We start from the raw sequence: 19,210 nt of genomic DNA on the forward strand, positions 1-19,210 counted from the left end.
TTTAAATACATTCAATTCTATTTTGTTGCTAAATTTTTCGACAAGTCTTTGTGAAATAAATCCAATGAAAAGAAAAAAGGTGTTAAGAGATCTTCCAGGCTTAATTATAGACACTCTAAAATCTTTTTTCAAGTTTGCTATCATTTTCAGTCAAGAGATAGATCAATAGAAACATACAATTATAGAGAGTAAAATTAGACTTTTTTTTTAATATATTTTTTTTTACTTGAGTTAAGAATCCAAACCTCTCCAAGTGAGAGATATTTAAGATAATTTTAAATTTGAATAAAAGTACTAATATTTTATAATTATACATGTAAAAAATAATACCATTAATTAATAAAATTATAAAGAGCTTTGGTGGTCAACCCAAAAGGAATTTCTCCCACAAATATAAACAGATCTGTGTGAGGTGACTTCGATTCCCAAAACCCCTCTCCTTCGCTTCGGACAAAATCTTACCCCACGATCGTCGCTTTGCTTGCTGGTAAGTTTCACTTAGTTTCTATTGATCAGCAGATCAATTATTTAGTTTCACAGATCTTCAATTTTGGTAATCATGTCCCTTTTTTTGGGTGTATAATAAATGAGTATATGAATAGATGTTTTGAGGAATGATAGGTGAAAATCTCGCTAATTTATATGGATTGCTCGATTTTTATCGGGAAAAATCGATTTGAGTGGTTGGGTGTTTTCGAGGAATGATTGGGTGTCTGATGGTTCGCCGGAACGCCGTTATCGCGGGCTTAACGGGAACGGCGGTGGCTGAGATGGATTTCACTCCTAGAACGGAAGGTGCTCCAGAACGCCTATGATGACGGTGATAACGGCGGAATGGTCTTTTTTTTTTTTGGGAATGGAAAGTTTTTGGCTGTATTCGGGAAGGAACGGCCGATGTAACGGAAATCCCTAATTGTTTCCAACAACGCTGCAGAGCTCTGTGTATGTAGGAGAAGAGTAATGTTTGTTGATCCATCCTAGAGAACAGCTGGTTTTTTGAGTTAATTGGACGATGTCCTGTGGCTGTGGGTGTTTTGGCCTTTTTTCGAGTTATAGAAAAAGTGGGAGTTTCAAATTATGTTAAAAAGAAATGTAGTTTAAAAAAACTGTAATACTTGTCTTAGGCAAGCAATTCTGCATTCAAGCACCTACGTGTTTGAGGCCTTCTGAGTGAAGGTTTATATTCATGTTCTTTCCTTGAGCGTAGGCTTTAATTGTTTTTGGAGTCAAATTGCTTCAAAATACTTTTTAATGGACTCTATTACTTGCGGTCAAAGTGTGTTTTCCTACCCAGTAATTGCTAAATAGTCTGCCATTATAACTTGTTTATCTCAAAAATTGCCAACCCATTAAATCATTTTGAGGCTCATTACTACTCCATATTTTTGGCTTTGATGATTCAACCCACTTGGGTGTGATTTGTTCTTAAATTTTTACAGTAATGGTACTAAAGGATGAAACTTCATCTATTTATTTATGATTTCAAGTAATGCATTCTTGTTTTTCTTTAAACTATTACTTTACAACTCCATTTAATTGAAATCATTTAAGCACGACCACATCTACAATTCATTGGAGCATAACTATCTTGTTACTCAATAATTTGGTTTGCAGATGGATTGGCAGGGGCAGAAGCTAGCAGAGCAGCTGATGCAGCTGATGTTGGTAATTTTTGCAGCTGTGGCATTCATTGCAGGTTACGTGTTGGGGTCTTTTCAGACAATGATCCTTATCTACACAGCTGGAGTCGTGCTAACTTCTCTTGTTACCATCCCCAATTGGCCATTCTTCAACCGCCATCCTCTCAATTGGTTAGACCCAAACGAAGCTGAAAAGTATCCCAAGCCACAGCCTGCTGCTAATTCTGGCTCAAAAAAGAAGACATCGAAGAAGTAGGTTATCTAAGTTTCAGCATTCAAGGTCTTAAGTCACATAGCACAAAGTTTTGGATTGATGAATGAGTATTTACAGCGCCTTGACATTAATTAAAGATTACAATTTAAAGTAGCCGTGACTGCATATGTTCTCCTTTTGTTAATTATTACTGTTCTATGGACTACTCTTGGGCTCTTAAGTTGTGCCTCCAGTTTACAATAGATATGTGAGACCATAGCACAATGCACACATGTGAGATTATTAGAATCACATTGATCGTCACCAACATTTCAAACAAGGGTCTATGATAAAAACAGTTATATATAGATATGTGAGATCATAGCACGATGCACACATGTGAGATTATTAGAATCACATTGATCGTCACCAACATTTCAAACAAGGGTCTATGATAAAAACAGTTATATTTTGTGATACCATTAATGTTCACGCAATAGATATCTTGGTCAATTTACAAGCTAAAACTTGCTTGAATATAAGCACATACAGACGTCAGAACTTGCTAGCCTAGTCAATCAAATAATATCACTGCAGTGGTGCAATAAGAACTTAGCGGTGGGAAAGAAGGTAGATTTGACTTGGGATTTTGAATGATTAAAAGTCTAGATATAAAATTGCATGATTTGAGTTGAATTCAAATGTAAGCGAAGATGATCTGAATTTATGGGGGTAGAAGAATTAATTTCGACTTTTACATATACCGTGGATTGAAATGCTATATTTTAAATGATAAACTTAAAATGTATTGGATTTAAAGTATAAATTTCAAATTCTGACATGTGATCTTTTTAATGCCATACCTATAGATCAAAACACTTCAGTTGAGGAGACTTAAGATTTTGTATTCGACTTTAGGTTCCACCATTTAAACGGGGTTCAATCGTTCTCTAAAATACCTTTCTTAAATTGGGCCAACTCAAATGGAAAGTCTAATGTGTACTCATATATTAAGTGAATTCATTCCTGATGAGTCGATGACAACACCATGCCAAGTTTTGAGCAACTGGGCAGTTGAGTAGGATGATTGAATTTTTTTTTTTTGCAAATATAGATTAAGCAAATTCATTCCTGATGAGTCGATGACGACACCGTGCCAAGTTTTGAGCAATTGGCAGTTGAGTAGATGATTGATCGATTCATTTGGATGCAAAAGCTTTTCCATGATAAGTGTTGGTAAATATTTAAAAGCTCAACTTCTCAAGTCGTTCATACTTTTAACCAACTGTTAGCAGCAGATGTTAAGAGAACATATATGCTAATTTAAGGTAATGGCTACTCACGATTTTGATTTCTGCGAATGTTTATTTTGTTCATAATGTAACTGAAGTCGTTACTCTCACGGGTTCCCTCAAGAAACCATGTCACAGTTACAAAGAAGATTTTAGTATAAAATAAATAAAAGCTATCGATTTCTTTCTGTTGCTCGGAGGTCATATGAAGTCCGAGTTTCTGTTCCAAAAATGGCGTTTCGTTTCATGTTATCATGTGAATAGGTGAATGACACATGTTCTTTAAGCAAACCTACAAACGATTTACTAGACACATGTCATGTTGCTATTAAATGGTGCATGAGGTAGACTACCATTTGGAACATAATTTTGAATTGGTTTGGTCACAAGTTAAAGATCGATGTGAATATTGTTTGGGATCCAAAACTTGGAGGCTGCTCGTTCTTTGCCAAGAACTCTTAACAGTCGGTATATGCTTCCGCCATGATCAAAACTATGAGTGCTGTCCAACCGGTGAATGGCCGAGCACCTTTCCCCTTACCTTTCTTTGGATCATACTGTTCCCACAAGTAGCCAGTCTCATTATAGTTCCTAATCACATTTCTGCCACAAGGAAAGACACAAAAATTAGATAAAAGTGAATGCCCCGTAAATGGCGACATTTTTCAGTTGAATTTTAAACTATTAAGGGGGCATATACCGGATCAAATTGTTCCTCAAGTCATTGTAAATGACTTTGGCTCGGTCTTTGTATGGTCCATCAACTACAACAATCGAGCACATAACCATATTTGAAAGAATGTAATATTTACATGGACTAAAATACCTTATTTTTAAACATGTACCTTCTGAATAATAGTGAAGTGAGGAGAGAATCAGATAATTCATGTTCATCCAAATTTGCCCTCTCCAGTATGGTGGGTCGTGTTCAGTGTTGCGTTGCATGTATATTGAGCTGATACACAGCCAATAAGTTATGAATTAATTGAGGAAAAATCAAAACCTCAATAGTTAATGTATTACAGATGAGGAGCCCAAGTAATTGGTACTTTTTGTTTTACCTTGTTTTGGCTAGAGATCTGAGTCCATAGTTCGTCCACAGAGTACTCTTGTTTGAGATCAGATCAAGCTGTTTTTCTAATATCCATGATTCCTGTCGGAAAAATGTCGTAAAAAATTAAACAAGAAAATGGCATAACATCAAACAGATGAAATAACATCAGTAATTAAGATAGCTCAACTCACTGGTGGTATAAGCCTACCCATAAAGGGGAAAAGGCTGACATAGCCAATATGTGGAACCAGTTTCAACTCAGGTTTCTCTAAAACTTCGCGTACAAGTTCACGAGTAGGATAATTGCCTGCATTCTCTACTATTCGCCAACTTAGACGAACCTAATAGGAAAAGCAATGTCACTACAATTACAAACCTACAACAAGCATTCTCTTCTCTTCTTTTCTTTCTCACTAGGCAACACTGTTAAAGCGAGCGGAATAGTAACTATTCAAACTCCTGAAATCCAACATCATTACAGGAGTATCTGAAAAGCCAACGGTATACCTTCTCTGAATGATTCCCATAATCAAAATAGGCTCCATAAGCATAATCAAAATGCATCTGCAAAGGGAAAAAACACACGAGACAGATATCAAATTACTTGCTCACATGTAATAAAGTCAACTGTCATACAACTTTCGTAGACAGAGTCATGATGAAAAAAATCTGCAAAGAAAATAAGTACAAGGGAAACAAAGGAATTACTTGGTTTAAAAGCTCAAAATCCGAGAGCAATTTCGCTGTCAAGCCATACTCCTGCACAATTTTACAAAAGCTTGAAATAGATAACCCAACAACTTAGCCATGTCTTTTGTCATACCTTTCCAGTGTCTTTGTCCTCAAGGAACTCTGAAATGGAGTGCATGCAATCTGCAGCAAGCTGCATCCAGCATCTAAGATCCAAGTGACGCTCATCTTCACTGGGGTGCGATGCACGTGGATAATCGTCAAATCCAGATGATAACGACTGGGATGCCAAAAAATAAATCAGTGAATTTGACAAATGAAGCAAATTACAACTGTCTTGAGTTTAAAATTTTGTAAGTCAATAAAGGCTTATGCCTCCAGGAGTACATCTGATGCGTTGTTAGTAGTGTTCTACTCCAAACCTCTAGGATCTAGTGGTGCGTACTACTGAGGAAACCAAAAGAGCTGATGGTAACATTAGTTTATATTAGTTCTGGGAAATGCAGATTATCTAGAAGTGAAGTTTTAATTAATAGAATCTATAAACTATATATATTTGTGAGTAGTAAGAAAGAAATTATCAGCACCAAAATTGTACGAATAAACCATGGGAAGAAAAAAAAAAGGATGACTATTTATATTACTCTTCAGGAGGAAAGCGTCAAAACCCCAAAAAAAAAAAAGAATTTGGGAGTAGTTTTAACTGAATATAAATGGCCTGGATGAAAACCTTTGGATTCAGTTCACGAATGGTTGTGTCATCTCTTCCATGCCAAAAGTAGGTATTCACTTCTTTTCCTACAAATAAAGAGTCATGTTTGAATTACCGAAAAGCCAATTAACTTGCTGCTTAGCCAAAATCCAGGTAGAATCCCAGTAACACAGACATATCTAAACTACATGAAGATTCACATGCCAACACTGACACACATCAATAGCCAGAAATACATTTTTTCCATCAATTCTACCGTGTTTACCTGATTGGGTAGTATTAAACCATTGAAACCATGCATCAAGGCGAACAAATGCTTGCTGTAAGAAAATTGAGATGGCATTCCTTTCAGCAGCAGCAAACTTGTTTCTCTTCATGCCACAAACCAAATCTGCAAAACAGAAAACTCTATCACCATATAGATAATGATTCAGCAATTTACAAGAAGTTCCACACCTGGAATGAGTTTTACGAGATGCAATTTGTAGCCAAAATGCTATCAGCTATTCAAAGAAACAAACAAGATTATTTTGTCAACATCAGAGATGCATAAAAAATATTCAGCTTCAAGTCTTCAACCATATTTGGCTATACATTATAGCACAACATTGTTTGGAACGAACCTTCATGCCAAATAAGTGTTTGACCAGAACAAGAGAAAACAAGATGCCTTAGAGCACACTAACAAATAACATTGATTAATTCTTTTGATACTGAACAACTCAGCATATCTTGATCATACAAGGATGAGAGTCATGAAACAATCAGATGGACAACAAAGCCCGAGCAATAATAAATCAGAAACATAATAGGCCTACATGCCACAAATTTTCCACTACTCTTTTCTTCTTTAGGATGATAGATGTGGGATAATATAAGGTACTTCTAAGGATGATGAGTTCATTGCACTTTCATGATACAGCTCATTATTAACAAGGAAACTTAAAAAAAAATGTTAATATTTTTAGTTGTTATACGAGGTCAACAAATAAATATGAGCCAACTATCTTTAATATCACATAAAAGATTGATAAAATGGCATGCTGGAAGCCTCCCATTGCAGTAAAAAGTAAACCTCGTAAAACCAAAAACAATGTTGGAGGATTTCCGTTATTTGGATGCTGAAGCACAAACTCCGATGGTACCTTACTGCAGATAAAGCAAAACAAAATTTAATATATACGTATGGGGTTATTTAACATAAGTACGCTGGCGGAAAAGATTTGATGAAGCTACATGCCATCACCTTAAGGCTTCGGCACCTAAAATTTGCTCACGTGGAATCCATCCATCAGTATTTATGAGATCTAACCAATGCCCGATGATGTCCAAAGAAATGTGAATATCCCAACGCCTTTCCACAGAGAGACCAAACAAAATTTATAAGCTCAAGAAATAGTAGATTGATTTAATATAAACAATTAGTGATGCCAAGCTGATGCCAGAAATACAGGGTTTTGAGAAAGATTGCAGGATAACTAGAAAAAAGACGGAAAAGAAACATACGAGCTAACAGGCAACATACCAGATCAGAAGTTGATGAAAGCCTTCATCCCACAAAAAACCCCTTGGAAAGAAGGGTCGACTTGGCACTGCTGTGTACAGTTCAGCTGGCCAATATAATATATAATTATCACCAACTATCTGTAATAGATAATAGCATCAATGACTTTGTTAGGCATCCAAATAGCAGAAAAGAAGCACACACATAGAAGGAAGCAATAAAATTACTGACTTTATCCAACATAGCTAATACGATAATTGTCTTAATTGAACTCAAGGAAATGAAATTTAAAAACATAAAGTGCGCAGAGGGACTGAAAACGGTAGGGTATTAATATGTGAATAGGAATTGGACATAAATAAACTTTTATAACATGAAAAAGAAGAGATAATTAATTGTTTGTGAACCTACCAAGCAATTGGGATCGCATCAAAATCTTATGTGTGCTTTGCACCACTTTTTGCTGACCTAATTAATGTCAGGAATATCCCTTGAAAGTAATGTATTTAAAGAATATTTTGGCCAATGAAGTTGCAAACAAGTTCCATGCAATAGTCAGTCCGAATTTGTTTTCCAAGTGCCCTATTTAGTCTCACAATTTTGAGAAATTATACACTTCATCCAGCTTGTTTATAAAACACTACAAGTTCAGTAGAACCAGTCGAACTATTTTTCAGTGAGATATTACTAAAAATCCTGTAAAAACACATCCTGAAAGCTATTATGATATAAAAGGAACAGTTTAGATTTAACAACAGAAAAACGACTCCAGTAACAAGGAGCAAAAAAGCAGGTAGGGCAAGTTGTTGAACTTTAGAAATTGCATTTATATGCTGAAACTTTTTACATGATTCCACATTCTATAACAGGGTGAAGGCAATAAATTTTGTATCATTGCGAATGAAAACATTAGCATAGTAGCAACTAAGCTATATCGACATACAGTAGAGTAAGGTGGATGTGAAATTTTTGATTGGCCATAAAAGTAGCCAATCCCACCCAACAAATTCCCAAGAGCAGCTTGACCCACAGTCATGGCTTCAGAATCAAGCTGAAAAAAACCACATTACATCTCAATTCAGAAGATGGGAAGATGAAGAAACTTTACGAATAGTACAAAGATAACAACAGTTGGTACGTGATAGCATTTACTATGGTATAAGAGAACATAGATGAGGCAGATTTATATAATTCCAAAGAGCTTGGCCAGATTAGGGAAACATAGGCATTGATGAGATGAGATAAAACGCACGAGTCATTTAGCATAGCTACAAACATGGTGATGCATCTTCATCACACAGTTTTCTTCAACATATTCCAGAAACAATTCCTAAATAAAGTAGTGAACACTATCCACTGAAAACTAAACAGGAATTCCATGTGAAACAATTAAAAAGACCAATTGATTCTTCATTCCTTTTCGCAAGAAAGTATTAAACCCACAAGCTTCTTTCATTTAGCAACCATAATCAGCAAAATAAACAAGGAAATAAGCTGAAATTTAATATCATAAACTGCAAACTACAGATCCCAGAGGAAATCCTTTGTACAAGAGATGAACTCTCTTTACTCTGGCCAAAGCCAGTGACCTCGCTCAAGAAGAATGAATAACTTCTCTCCACCTTCACGTTCTCTTTCCCCATGGGCCCTACACCCTAATCCTTCTAGAATACCCTTGATCCAGCCCATCAAACCCTTCAAGCCCCCAGGCCCGTAACAGAAAGACAGCCACCTATGAGAAGCACAGAATGATTGAAAACAACTCAGAGATGTTTCCACATCACAAGAAGTTAAAACACAAGCATGAGAACCGAAAACATCACAAGCATGTATCATCTTGCATTTCACGATTTTCACATCCAAATTGTATATTTTATGTCCCTACTGTTACACAACAAAGATTCAACCCCTAAAAGACTCATATTTGACCTAAATAACATCCAAATCTCAAAACTAAATAAATTTATAAACTCTAAAGAATAATGAATCTGAATAAAAGAAACATCTGAAAATACATACCTCATCAGACATGTTAAAGACTTCTTGGAATTTATCTTCAAATTGACTCTTCTTCTGATCTAAACGGCTGCTAAATGAGTCACCTGAACAATGGACAAATGGTTCTAAATAAGGAGAGGAAATAAGGTTGCCTAACAAATGAAAGATTAATTTTCAAGAAAAAAGCAAACAATCTCGAAGGCTTAGGAAAACTCAAACAATCTTGAAAGCTTAGGAAAACTCAAACAATCTTGAAGGCCTGGGAAAACATAATTCGTAACATCAGTAAGCTAAAATCTACTTTCTAAAGATGTTTTGAAGAATATGTGGCATTAAAAAATAATGTAAAACAAATGTATGATTACCTATAAAGCTTTTGACACGTTCTTCAGTACTTAAACTAGAACCACTAGATCCTGATACAAATGCAATATCGGCTTTGAAGGGAATCATGGCAGCTATCTTGATAAAAAAGAAGAAAATGTCAAGCGAAGCAGATAGAAGCAAAATAAAACTGATGTTAAAATACTAAATACACCACGATAAGATAATTAACAATTCATCATAACAAACCTGAAAAACTAATACGTTTGGAGCATCATCAGATGTATCTGAAAGCTGTAACCGACCAATTTTTCTAGCCTAAACAGAAAGAATGGATTTTTACATACGAGTGGCATGAAGATGTGTTAATAAGTGGCTGAACATGATATCAAAAATAATAAGTTGTTTTGCAAAAACACAGCGAATTGGTTGCTTGCACACCTGGGTTCCAAGATTAACTTGGACAAGATCAGATAGATTGTGAATGTGAGGCGTCTTGAAACCAGCATAGTGGAGCTCAAATTCATCCTGCAAAAGCAACTTCAAAAATTAGTTTCCCCAAACTATTACCATAAGCAGGTACTCCATAAAACTAGTAAACCGTCAAAACAAAGTTCTTTCTTATGTTGCATAAAAAAGGTGATGAGTATGATCCTAGGAACAACTAACAAAAGCAAACAACAACATGTAAAGTAACTGGATTGCACAGTTTTGACAGTATGATTGCAGGCAGAGTTCCTCTCCCTCCAAATGTGATTTCACTAAAAAGATTATAAAAGTTGAAATTTATCCAAAGCGCACCATCAAAGAAAACCTTTAACACATCACTTAAAACACATGTTCACACAAGCATCGCATAGAACACTTTCATGCCTACGATAAGGATTATAAGAAGTATTAATTTTTCATTTTTCAAAGAATAATAAATTCCTTTTGTTCAATTAACCCAAACGATAGTACTTGACCAAAATATACATCAGATATTGTTTTAGAGTACAGCAACCCCAAAATATACATTAGTTATTGTTTCAGATCCCGTAAATCCATGTAAAATCTGTCCGTGGATAAATTTTAACCAGTAAAAACTTCAAGGCTCAAGCTGCAAGGAATGCAGACTTAAGAGTTTAAGAAAAGCCCAGAAAGTAGGAACTTATATTTGTGTAACTCCATGAGTTGGACGGCTGACGGCGTAGGGAACTCAATAGGATTTTGGCTATTTTTTTCATATCGAATGCATATTTGTTTCAAAAAGCCTCCAGCATTAAAAGCATCTCTATTCTATTTTACTATCCTCTTCCATATACCGATAAGTGAGATCAGCTACAGTCCAAAGGCAAAAACTTTGGATTTGTTACCAAGAAAAGAGGAGTATAGATATTTGGAAAGAGTTCCAAAGTTGATCAGCTGCTTCAAGATCCTATTATTTTTAACAGTAGAAAATAGTTTCATTTCAAATAGGTATATTCTGGTGGACAAGTCTAGAAACGTTAAATTACACATTTTGAATGTTAATGTGTTTTCTCTAGATATATTCTCCTTAAATTTTTATGAGAAGATACCTTTGATTCTAAATGCAGCTGCCAACTACCAACATCATTTCGTGAACCAAAGGCTAGGATATGGTTGTCATGGATGCCCATGTTGTTCCCACCCAAACTTAGAACAGACCCACCTTCATCAGCCATGTAAAAGAACAAATGCACGATTTTATCCATATCTTCACCAGATCTAACATTTAGAAAATCAGGAAGTTATATTAGCAAGTGATTATAGTGCTGTGAATCGAACTTGATTTCATGGAAGAAATAAAGGCAACAACTAAAGAACAACTCAATTTTGCTTTTACTCATAAGCCTTCCAACTTCACCTTCATGACATAAAAAGTGCATCGTATTGTACGACTTCGCATGTAGTGTCCACAAAGAAATATGTCAATTTGGTTGCTAAAAGACACATCGTTGACAAGGCCACCCTTTACATTAAGTTCGAGATCTTACTATGCAAGGTTGTTTAAAGATCTGGGAATTTACTTTTCACTTTGGGCTTCAATCCGCACTCCCCAATCTCCTCCGTAAGCACTATCTTTATCCTTTGATTTTAAAAAACTTGTTGTCAATGTCAGATCTTGGTCAACCAATACCTGACGTCCATAATCACGTCCATTATGTTGTGACCAACCATAAGTCGATAGCTCATCTGAATCTTGACAAACATGCCGCATAAGATATCTTCCATCCTTCACCCCAATCCACATCAAACCAGCAAGCAGAGACTGCGGAGTCCTGGAAATTAGAACCACTGGTCACACATATTCCTAGCACACACTCAACAAAGTATGTTACAGCCAGAATTACAAACTATGAATAAGCAAATAAAGTTGAGCAGAAACTGTCAGCTGGTTAGCGTTGTTCCTAGTTGATTTCAGCTTGATACAGACTTTATAGCTCATGGTTATACCTAGTGGAACAACTATCTTGCTGACAATAAATTAGTTACAGTTTAAACCAAATAAAAGAGATAATTCAAGATCACCAATACTTCATCTTCAAAATTTGATCACTGCCTTTCAGCTGCCAACAGAAAAAATACACCTATACTCCATAAATACGGAGGCAAATGCAATATTGAAGAACTTCAATCAAATCTAACTAGCAAAACTGCTGATTCAAGAGAAACAAGCAGTACACCCATAGTTTTTCCCTAAATAATGAAAAAGCATTCCAATTCTTAAAGTATTAGCAAGAAATAAAAATGGCTCATCACTACTACCAAGCGTTAAATTAAAAAGAAATCATTTTTCAGCTGATGAAAACTTACCGTGCGCGAATCCCAAAGTACACATTAGGCCTATATGTTCCCCAGTATAAACTCTCTCTGTGATCCCCTTGAAACTGCATTACAAATTTCAATAAACCCACGAGCATAATAAACAGTAAAAATGACAAAACTTCCTACATTTTCACATGAACCAGGATTTAAACAAAAACTACCATAGGAAGATCCATCAGCTTGGGGGCAGATAACGGAGTGATGACTCTGGGTTTTACAGTCTCCTTCACAGGGTTTAAGAAATCCTTCATAAAATAAATAACGAAGACTATAATTCCAAAAAGCACCGAAATTTTGGTGATCAAAGCTATTATCCACTTCAAATTACTGCTTCTACCACCGATTTTTCTCTTTTCCCGATCGGAATTATGGTCATTGAACGACGAATCAACATCCGGAGACGACCTTGCTCTGACTTGTGGGTTCCTTCGGGAAAGTCGGGTCATATTCTGGTTGTGTTTCGGGCAACAGGAGAGCTGTGGAAGGAGAGGTTTATGCAGACCTCATGTCTGTAAAGTCTCTGTAGCTGATTGTTGGGCCATTTATTGGAGCTAAGCCCAACTGAATTTTGGCCTTCGGCATTGCTTCATCACTTTTTCAGTTTTCGTTCGTTTCCTATTTTTGGGCCACAAATGGGCATCCATACGTACCCCTTTCAAGTATGGGCCTTGAATTGGGCCGTGGCTTTGTACATTCGATTTCTATTTTTCTGTGGAAAATGGCAGTACGTCTTTTAAATTGCGCTTGGACAGACAACAAAAAAATAGACATTATTTTCTTTGATTTTTCAGCTTCATTAATTACTTTAAGATATGATAATTCAGAATTGATAACAAAATATTATTGTATTCATAATGGGAGAATTTTTATAATCAATATCAATTATTTGAGGGAAAAAAATGAACTACAAATCAGGCTTTGTAACTGACCACTTTATTTTTCTCATTTGTTTTTGTACTCAAGAACAAATTTGAAGACATATTAAATTCCATTTGCAAGATAAGATACTAAGTCAAAAAAATATTATTGCCTTTCGACTTTAAACTCAGATTCTCCATTAGTTTTTACTTAATTTAATTGCAATACAGATGTTGGTGGGATGTTGATTCTGTTTCTACAAAAGTTATTACAGTAACATGTTAGTGTTAGAATCAACACAAAAACTTTTGTAAGATAATCTCATATTTCAAATTTATGAGATGAATCTCCGACCCTAACTAACTCATAAAAAAATATTATCTTTTATGTTAAAAATATTATCTTTTATGTTAAAAATATTATTTTTTATTGTCAATATAAATCGGATCAATTCATCTCACGTATATAAATTTGTGACACCGTTTCATAAAAACCTACTCTAGAATCAATCATGTATCAAACATTAAGTCTTTCCCTTTTGTTATTGACACCAACCACGTTTTTTTCTCCATTTCTTGGTAATCTATACATTTAACCACTAAAAGCTGTTGCAAGCGCTCTAAACTCATCAGACTAAGATAAATTACACGTATATTGATATATAAGCCGTTTTCATATCTATTATATATATAAATATGTGAGTTTATATGTGAATTTTCATTTTTCTCCTTATTAATTACTTGTTTTATTAATTGTTTGTTTTTAATGTTTTCTATCTTATTAATTGCTTGTTTTTAATGTTATCTACCTACATTATCAATTTATATTTATTTATTTATTTTTTATTATGTAAATTAGTATTTGATATCTTTTATGTCTACTCACATTATAATATGTTATTTTTAATCAAATGATTTAGATTTTTTTTATTTATCTTTTCTTACGTCAAATAAATTACTTAAAATTTAAAAATAGTTCATTGTTGAATTATGAATTTTCTTTGGTGTCTTATTAATACTTTTTTTTCATGTCCTCGTTATTTATTTTGGTGACTTTGGCTACAACTTGTTAGTTTTAAAAAAAAATTTTTGCAAAAGAAAATTTCTTTAATAAAATATGGTTAAAAAAATTATTGTGATATACCATTTTTATAAAAAAAACTTCTAATTTTTAAATCTCTTTAATTGTTACAGTTGACTAGAATGTATGTGTTTAAATAAAAAAAATTTGAACCAACATTTTTTGTGGTTTATATTTATAAATTATTTGAATAAAACACGATAAAAGATCGTTGTGATTAGACCCCGTCAATTTGGGTTGGGTTCGTCTATTTGGCCCACATCGTCAAATAATTTAAGTGTGTTGGGTTGAAATTTTGTCAACCTATTTAAAAGTGGGACTAAATGAGCCCGGACAAGTTTGTATTAAATATCAATATATCTACTATTATCGCTTTTCAATCATGAATTCCTCATATAAAAGGGAGATTACCTTCTTGATTTTAAAATTATGATGTTACTATTAATTGTTTGCTTTTATTGTTGTCTACCCACATTACAATATATTAATTTTAATCCAATGATTTAGTTTTTTTATTTTTCTTTTCATTATATCAATTCAATTAATTAAAGTTTAGAAATAGTTCATTGTTGAATTGTGAATTTTTTTGATGTCTTATTAATTTTTTTTTCCATGTCCTCGTTATTTTATTTTATTTTATTTTTTTTGTGACGTTGGCTATAACTTATGAGTTAAAAAAATATTTTTTTGCAAAGGTTTATATTTAAAATTTCTTTAATAAAATATGGTTAAAAAATTTATTATAATATACCATTTTTATAAAAAAAAAAAGTTTCTAATTTTTAAATCTCTTTATTTATAACCGCTTGCTAGAATTTATGTGTTTAAATAAAAAAAATTTCAACCAACATTTTTTGGCGGTTTATATTTATAAATTATTTGAATAAAACAAGGTAAATGATCGTTGTGATTAGACCCATCAATTTGAGTTGGGTCCGTCGATTGGCCAACACTACCAAACAATTTAAATGGGTTGGGTTGAAATTTTGTCAACCTATTTAAAGGTGGGCCTAAATGAGCTCACACGGGTTTATATTAAATATCTATATATCTAATATTGTCGATTTTCAATTATGAATTTTTCATGTAAAAGGGAGAATATCATCTTGATTTTAAAATTAAGATGTTAGTATCTTGTCCATAAATTGTGGGTTGTTAAGATATTTTGGTAATCACTGAAAATTGAGTGTCAAAGTTGACATTTGAAATGTGTTTTTGGATTCTTGACAATATATATGTTCGTAAACATATTATTTTTAACTTATTTTTATCAGTATTGTGAATAATAAACACATTTATTGAAATAAATAAGTATTATCATATCTTTAAATTAATATCTACTTTCATGTTTGACATATTCTGAGTCTTAGCAAAATGTAGAACAGTAGATTCAAGCAAACGAATACACAAAGTCTGGGGCGAAACCAAAATTATGTGGTAACAAGAATAAAAATATAAACAAATAAATTTTTAATGAATTTATCGAGGTTAAGATGCATAACAAATCTTATATCATAATATATAAAATTTCAACCTTATAAATGAAATAAATCATACATATATGAAATATACAAAATTTTATAACATATACAATCAAGTAATTTATTTTAATTGTATTTCATTCTACAAAAATTATTGCCAAACTCAGTGATTGTGGATTTAACATCTATTAAATCAGCAAACTAAAGAGCGTGTCAATTAAACTAATTGAGTAATCACATATTCTTGAATTTCTTAATTAATTTTTTATCTTGAAAATTTGTTTCATTTAATATTTTAAATTATAAGACATCGTTACTAACATTTTTTTTAAATGTTCATAAGGACTCAATCACTAACTCATATGGAAAAACATTTATCGACATACTATATTGAAAACATTCTAATTAATTTGGCGCATTTGCTGAAAATTTTCTAATTAATTAAGAAAAATTCATTTACAATAATTATATTTAATCTTTTTGGGTTAACATCATTTATTTTATAAGATATTCATCGCAATTCTTTATTTGTATGTTAATCTTTAAATCTGAATTATGATGTATATTGTTTTTCTAAAAGTTCTTAAATAATGATTTAATACATTTATTCGACACTTCAATATTAACATTTTAAAACATATTAATTTTATACTGTTTGCGTGCATCACTTCTAATCATGATTATAAAAATTCAATAAAAATTCTAAAAATAAATTAGGTAGATCATAAAAAATTACACAATTAATCAAAAGATAGAAAATAATAACTAAATAATTGTCTATTACCTATAAACTATTAATAACGACTTCTAAAGATTGAAGTCGGTGAGAGTGGAGGCCACTGTGTACAAAAAAAATAAAAAGTTAATGCTTGAATGAGTCACACTGCAAAGTTAGTTAAATAAAAACGAAAGACAAAGTTGGTTAATAAAAATATTATAATGGGACTAAGTTGAATGAGACTCGTATATATAAGTATTTCACTTGGTCTCACCTTATGTTTTGTCACTGTACAAAGCGAAAGTTTATACACTGTAATGTTCTACATTTTCTTAATTTTTCACTTGATTTCAAATTTAATTTCATCATCTATTGGTCTTTAAAGATATATTAGAATTTTTTCTAAATATCTAATCTTAAATGTGATCAATTAACCAAATAATTATTATACTTTGTATACAATAATAAATAGATTAATATATTTGAAAATATAAAAAGTAATATATTGATAAGAATAAAAAAGAATGTTAGAATTAATACTATAATTATCTAATGTCAATATTAAATTTAACATCCTACATTCGAAAATGTGTTTATTGAGATAAAGACTATGATGATAAACTAAAAATAATAATTTATTTATCATTGTAACGTAATAATAATGTCATAGTTATTCGGAATCAGAAAATGATGTACTTTGACATATATATATATATATATATGTGTGTGTGTGTGTGTGTGTGTGTGTGATTTTTTTATTTTAAGATATAAATTTTCAAATAAATGAAAAATGATTTTTTTTTCATACTACTTATGTAGAATATCAAGTATATATTCTACTCAAATGTCTTATAAATTCATATGATATAGTAAAAGGTTATTTGCATAAACTTATTTGTTGAGTGCAATAATTGATCATGTTGGGTAGAGTAATTAAATTGTTGTGCTTGAACTGTTGTACTATTTAAAATATTTGATTTGCACTGTTACCATAATCTATAGGTTTTGATATAACAGTAAACGCTTGAGCCTACAATTGGTATCAGAGCCAAGATCGCGACTTTGATTTTCATTGATTGCAATTGATGCAATTATTAGGAGATAGATTGTTTGGTACAATAATTGTCTACGATGGGTAGTCGCTTGAGCTGTTGTGTGATTTAATTAAAGATTTGACTTGCATAGTTACCATCAGTTATTGCTTTTGGTAAAGTGACAAACGTTCGATCCTATATTATTCGATTGTAAAGCTAGAAGAAACAGGTTGCATCAACTTTTAGTTTTGAATTGATCCCTTACATGTTACTCGATTTTTAAATTTAGAAGCATTCTACAGTTTTCAAATATTATTATATATTGAATTATAATTTATCTCTTTCAAATTGGATAAATAAAAAATAAAACTCATGTAAATATTATTAACAAAAACGTTTAAATGAAATATTGGGTTTGTCGATAATCAAAATAAGAAATAAACAAATTTTGATCTTTGAGTGAGAAATAAGATATTTAAATAAAGTTATAATTGCCACAATGAAATAGTGCACCTACATGCATTTATCACTGTAATTTGCAACTAAAATGTCAAAAAAAAATCTCCACATATTATTTTTATATCATATTTAAAATAATTATGAATCCTAAATTTTATTATTTTGAGTTGGCTTTTGTTATGAAAAATCATTGTGAATAAATTGAATTTAAAAATTCTTATATCTATGTATATCACATATTAATATATCAACTTAAGTCCATATAATAAAAAACTACAAAATGAACTTATTCATCTTCAATGTACACAAATTATATAGTAAAGATATATGACATTTAAGACAATGTAGTAGAATACATGTTCACATATAACAAAATATATACACAAGAAAAACAATAAATAAAAATATTTTTCTAGATATAAATATTTTTTTAAAACTTTTTACAGTGAGTTGGAGAAGATAAAAGAGAAAAAATATTAAAAATTTTGGGTTACACAAAAAAATAGAAATGTAAGAAGTGTTTGTCATACTATGAATTCAATTTTCAAATTAAATGTATACTATAAAATTATATTTACCGTTCAAACTTTATAAATACAATGAATTTTTCTCAAGATAAGAGTACACAAATGTTCCCGTTAAGATATTTAAACAATTAGAAAAATTAAATATATTATTTTTCTGGAGGTAATATCAATATGACATTAGTAATTTGATTGTGCTAATTATACTTATGAGTTGATATGAAATATTTTAAAATAAGTGTCATAAGAGTCAGTAAAAAGATGATTTATTATCAAAAATATTATTATTATAAATTGCAAATAAATGACAACATTTAATCAATATTTTTTAAAATCAATCAATCAGTACTTTTTATGTAATGATAGATTATTATAATAATTAAGGATGAGCATTCGGTCGGTTTTGTTACCGACCGAACCGAATTAGCCATAATCAGATCGAACCGAAATATTTAGCAATAACCGAACCGACCAAATTAATTTTCATAACCGATGAAAACCGAACCAAATTAAAATCGGTTAATTCGGTTGGTGACCAGATTAACCTATTATTTTAAAAAAAATTCGTGATTTAACTTTAATTATATATGTAATTTTTTTAACACTACAGTTTACACAAATGCATAAAAAATAAAATCACATACCTCACAAATTTTTCTTTAGAATTAAGGCTGATTTTAAAATTAAAAAGTAAAAATTTAAAAATATATTAAAATCGATAAATAATAAAAATTTATTAAATAATAGTATTTATTTTATCTGTTAATTCGATTAGCCAATTTCAAAATTTTGAAAACCGTAACCGAACCGAATTAACCGA

The 19,210-nt window shown here is 31.7% G+C and overlaps 2 protein-coding genes across 3 annotated transcripts; one reads left to right on the forward strand and one right to left on the reverse strand.

The window, feature by feature from the left end:
• Positions 1–338: 338 nt before the first annotated feature.
• Positions 339–2,070, forward strand: LOC140982343 (signal peptidase complex subunit 1-like). The gene is made up of 2 exons (XM_073448824.1): positions 339–487; positions 1,615–2,070. The coding sequence occupies exon 2, from the start codon at positions 1,615–1,617 to the stop codon at positions 1,894–1,896; it is 282 nt and encodes a 93-aa protein (XP_073304925.1). The 5' UTR covers positions 339–487; the 3' UTR covers positions 1,897–2,070.
• A 1,256-nt stretch (positions 2,071–3,326) lies between these two features.
• LOC140982816 (mannosyl-oligosaccharide glucosidase GCS1-like) lies at positions 3,327–12,738 on the reverse strand. Of its 2 annotated transcripts, XM_073449544.1 has the most exons (22): positions 12,398–12,738; positions 12,225–12,298; positions 11,438–11,689; positions 10,967–11,135; positions 9,849–9,935; positions 9,657–9,725; positions 9,449–9,545; positions 9,105–9,187; positions 8,029–8,136; positions 7,107–7,225; positions 6,828–6,935; positions 6,657–6,730; positions 5,847–5,972; positions 5,600–5,667; positions 5,003–5,149; positions 4,888–4,938; positions 4,687–4,743; positions 4,371–4,520; positions 4,187–4,278; positions 3,971–4,080; positions 3,826–3,889; positions 3,327–3,728 (listed from the first exon to the last, which is right to left on the reverse strand). In XM_073449544.1, exons 1-22 carry the CDS (start codon positions 12,680–12,682, stop codon positions 3,584–3,586), a joined length of 2,535 nt encoding a protein of 844 aa, XP_073305645.1. In that variant the 5' UTR covers positions 12,683–12,738; the 3' UTR covers positions 3,327–3,583. The 2 variants fall into 2 exon arrangements, 1 of the variants encoding a protein (XP_073305645.1); XR_012176355.1 differs by lacking the exon at positions 3,327–3,728 and having other exon boundaries at positions 4,388–4,520.
• Between the last annotated feature and the right edge of the window lie 6,472 nt (positions 12,739–19,210).

Source organism: Primulina huaijiensis, chromosome 8 (genome assembly GCF_012295235.1).
Source record: "Primulina huaijiensis isolate GDHJ02 chromosome 8, ASM1229523v2, whole genome shotgun sequence".
Classification (NCBI taxonomy): Eukaryota; Viridiplantae; Streptophyta; class Magnoliopsida; order Lamiales; family Gesneriaceae; genus Primulina; species Primulina huaijiensis.

Bases quoted from the DNA above. Each gene is read 5' to 3' on its own strand.
- LOC140982343 (XM_073448824.1), top strand. From the start codon at position 1,615: ATGGATTGGCAGGGGCAGAAGCTAGCAGAGCAGCTGATGCAGCTGATG.
- LOC140982816 (XM_073449544.1), bottom strand. From the start codon at position 12,682: ATGACCCGACTTTCCCGAAGGAACCCACAAGTCAGAGCAAGGTCGTCT. The intron at 5,668-5,846 runs GTAAACACGGTA...CTTTATTTGTAG, and splicing joins GTTTAATACTACCCAATCAG to GAAAAGAAGTGAATACCTAC. The intron at 3,729-3,825 runs GTATATGCCCCC...TCCTTGTGGCAG, and splicing joins TTGAGGAACAATTTGATCCG to AAATGTGATTAGGAACTATA.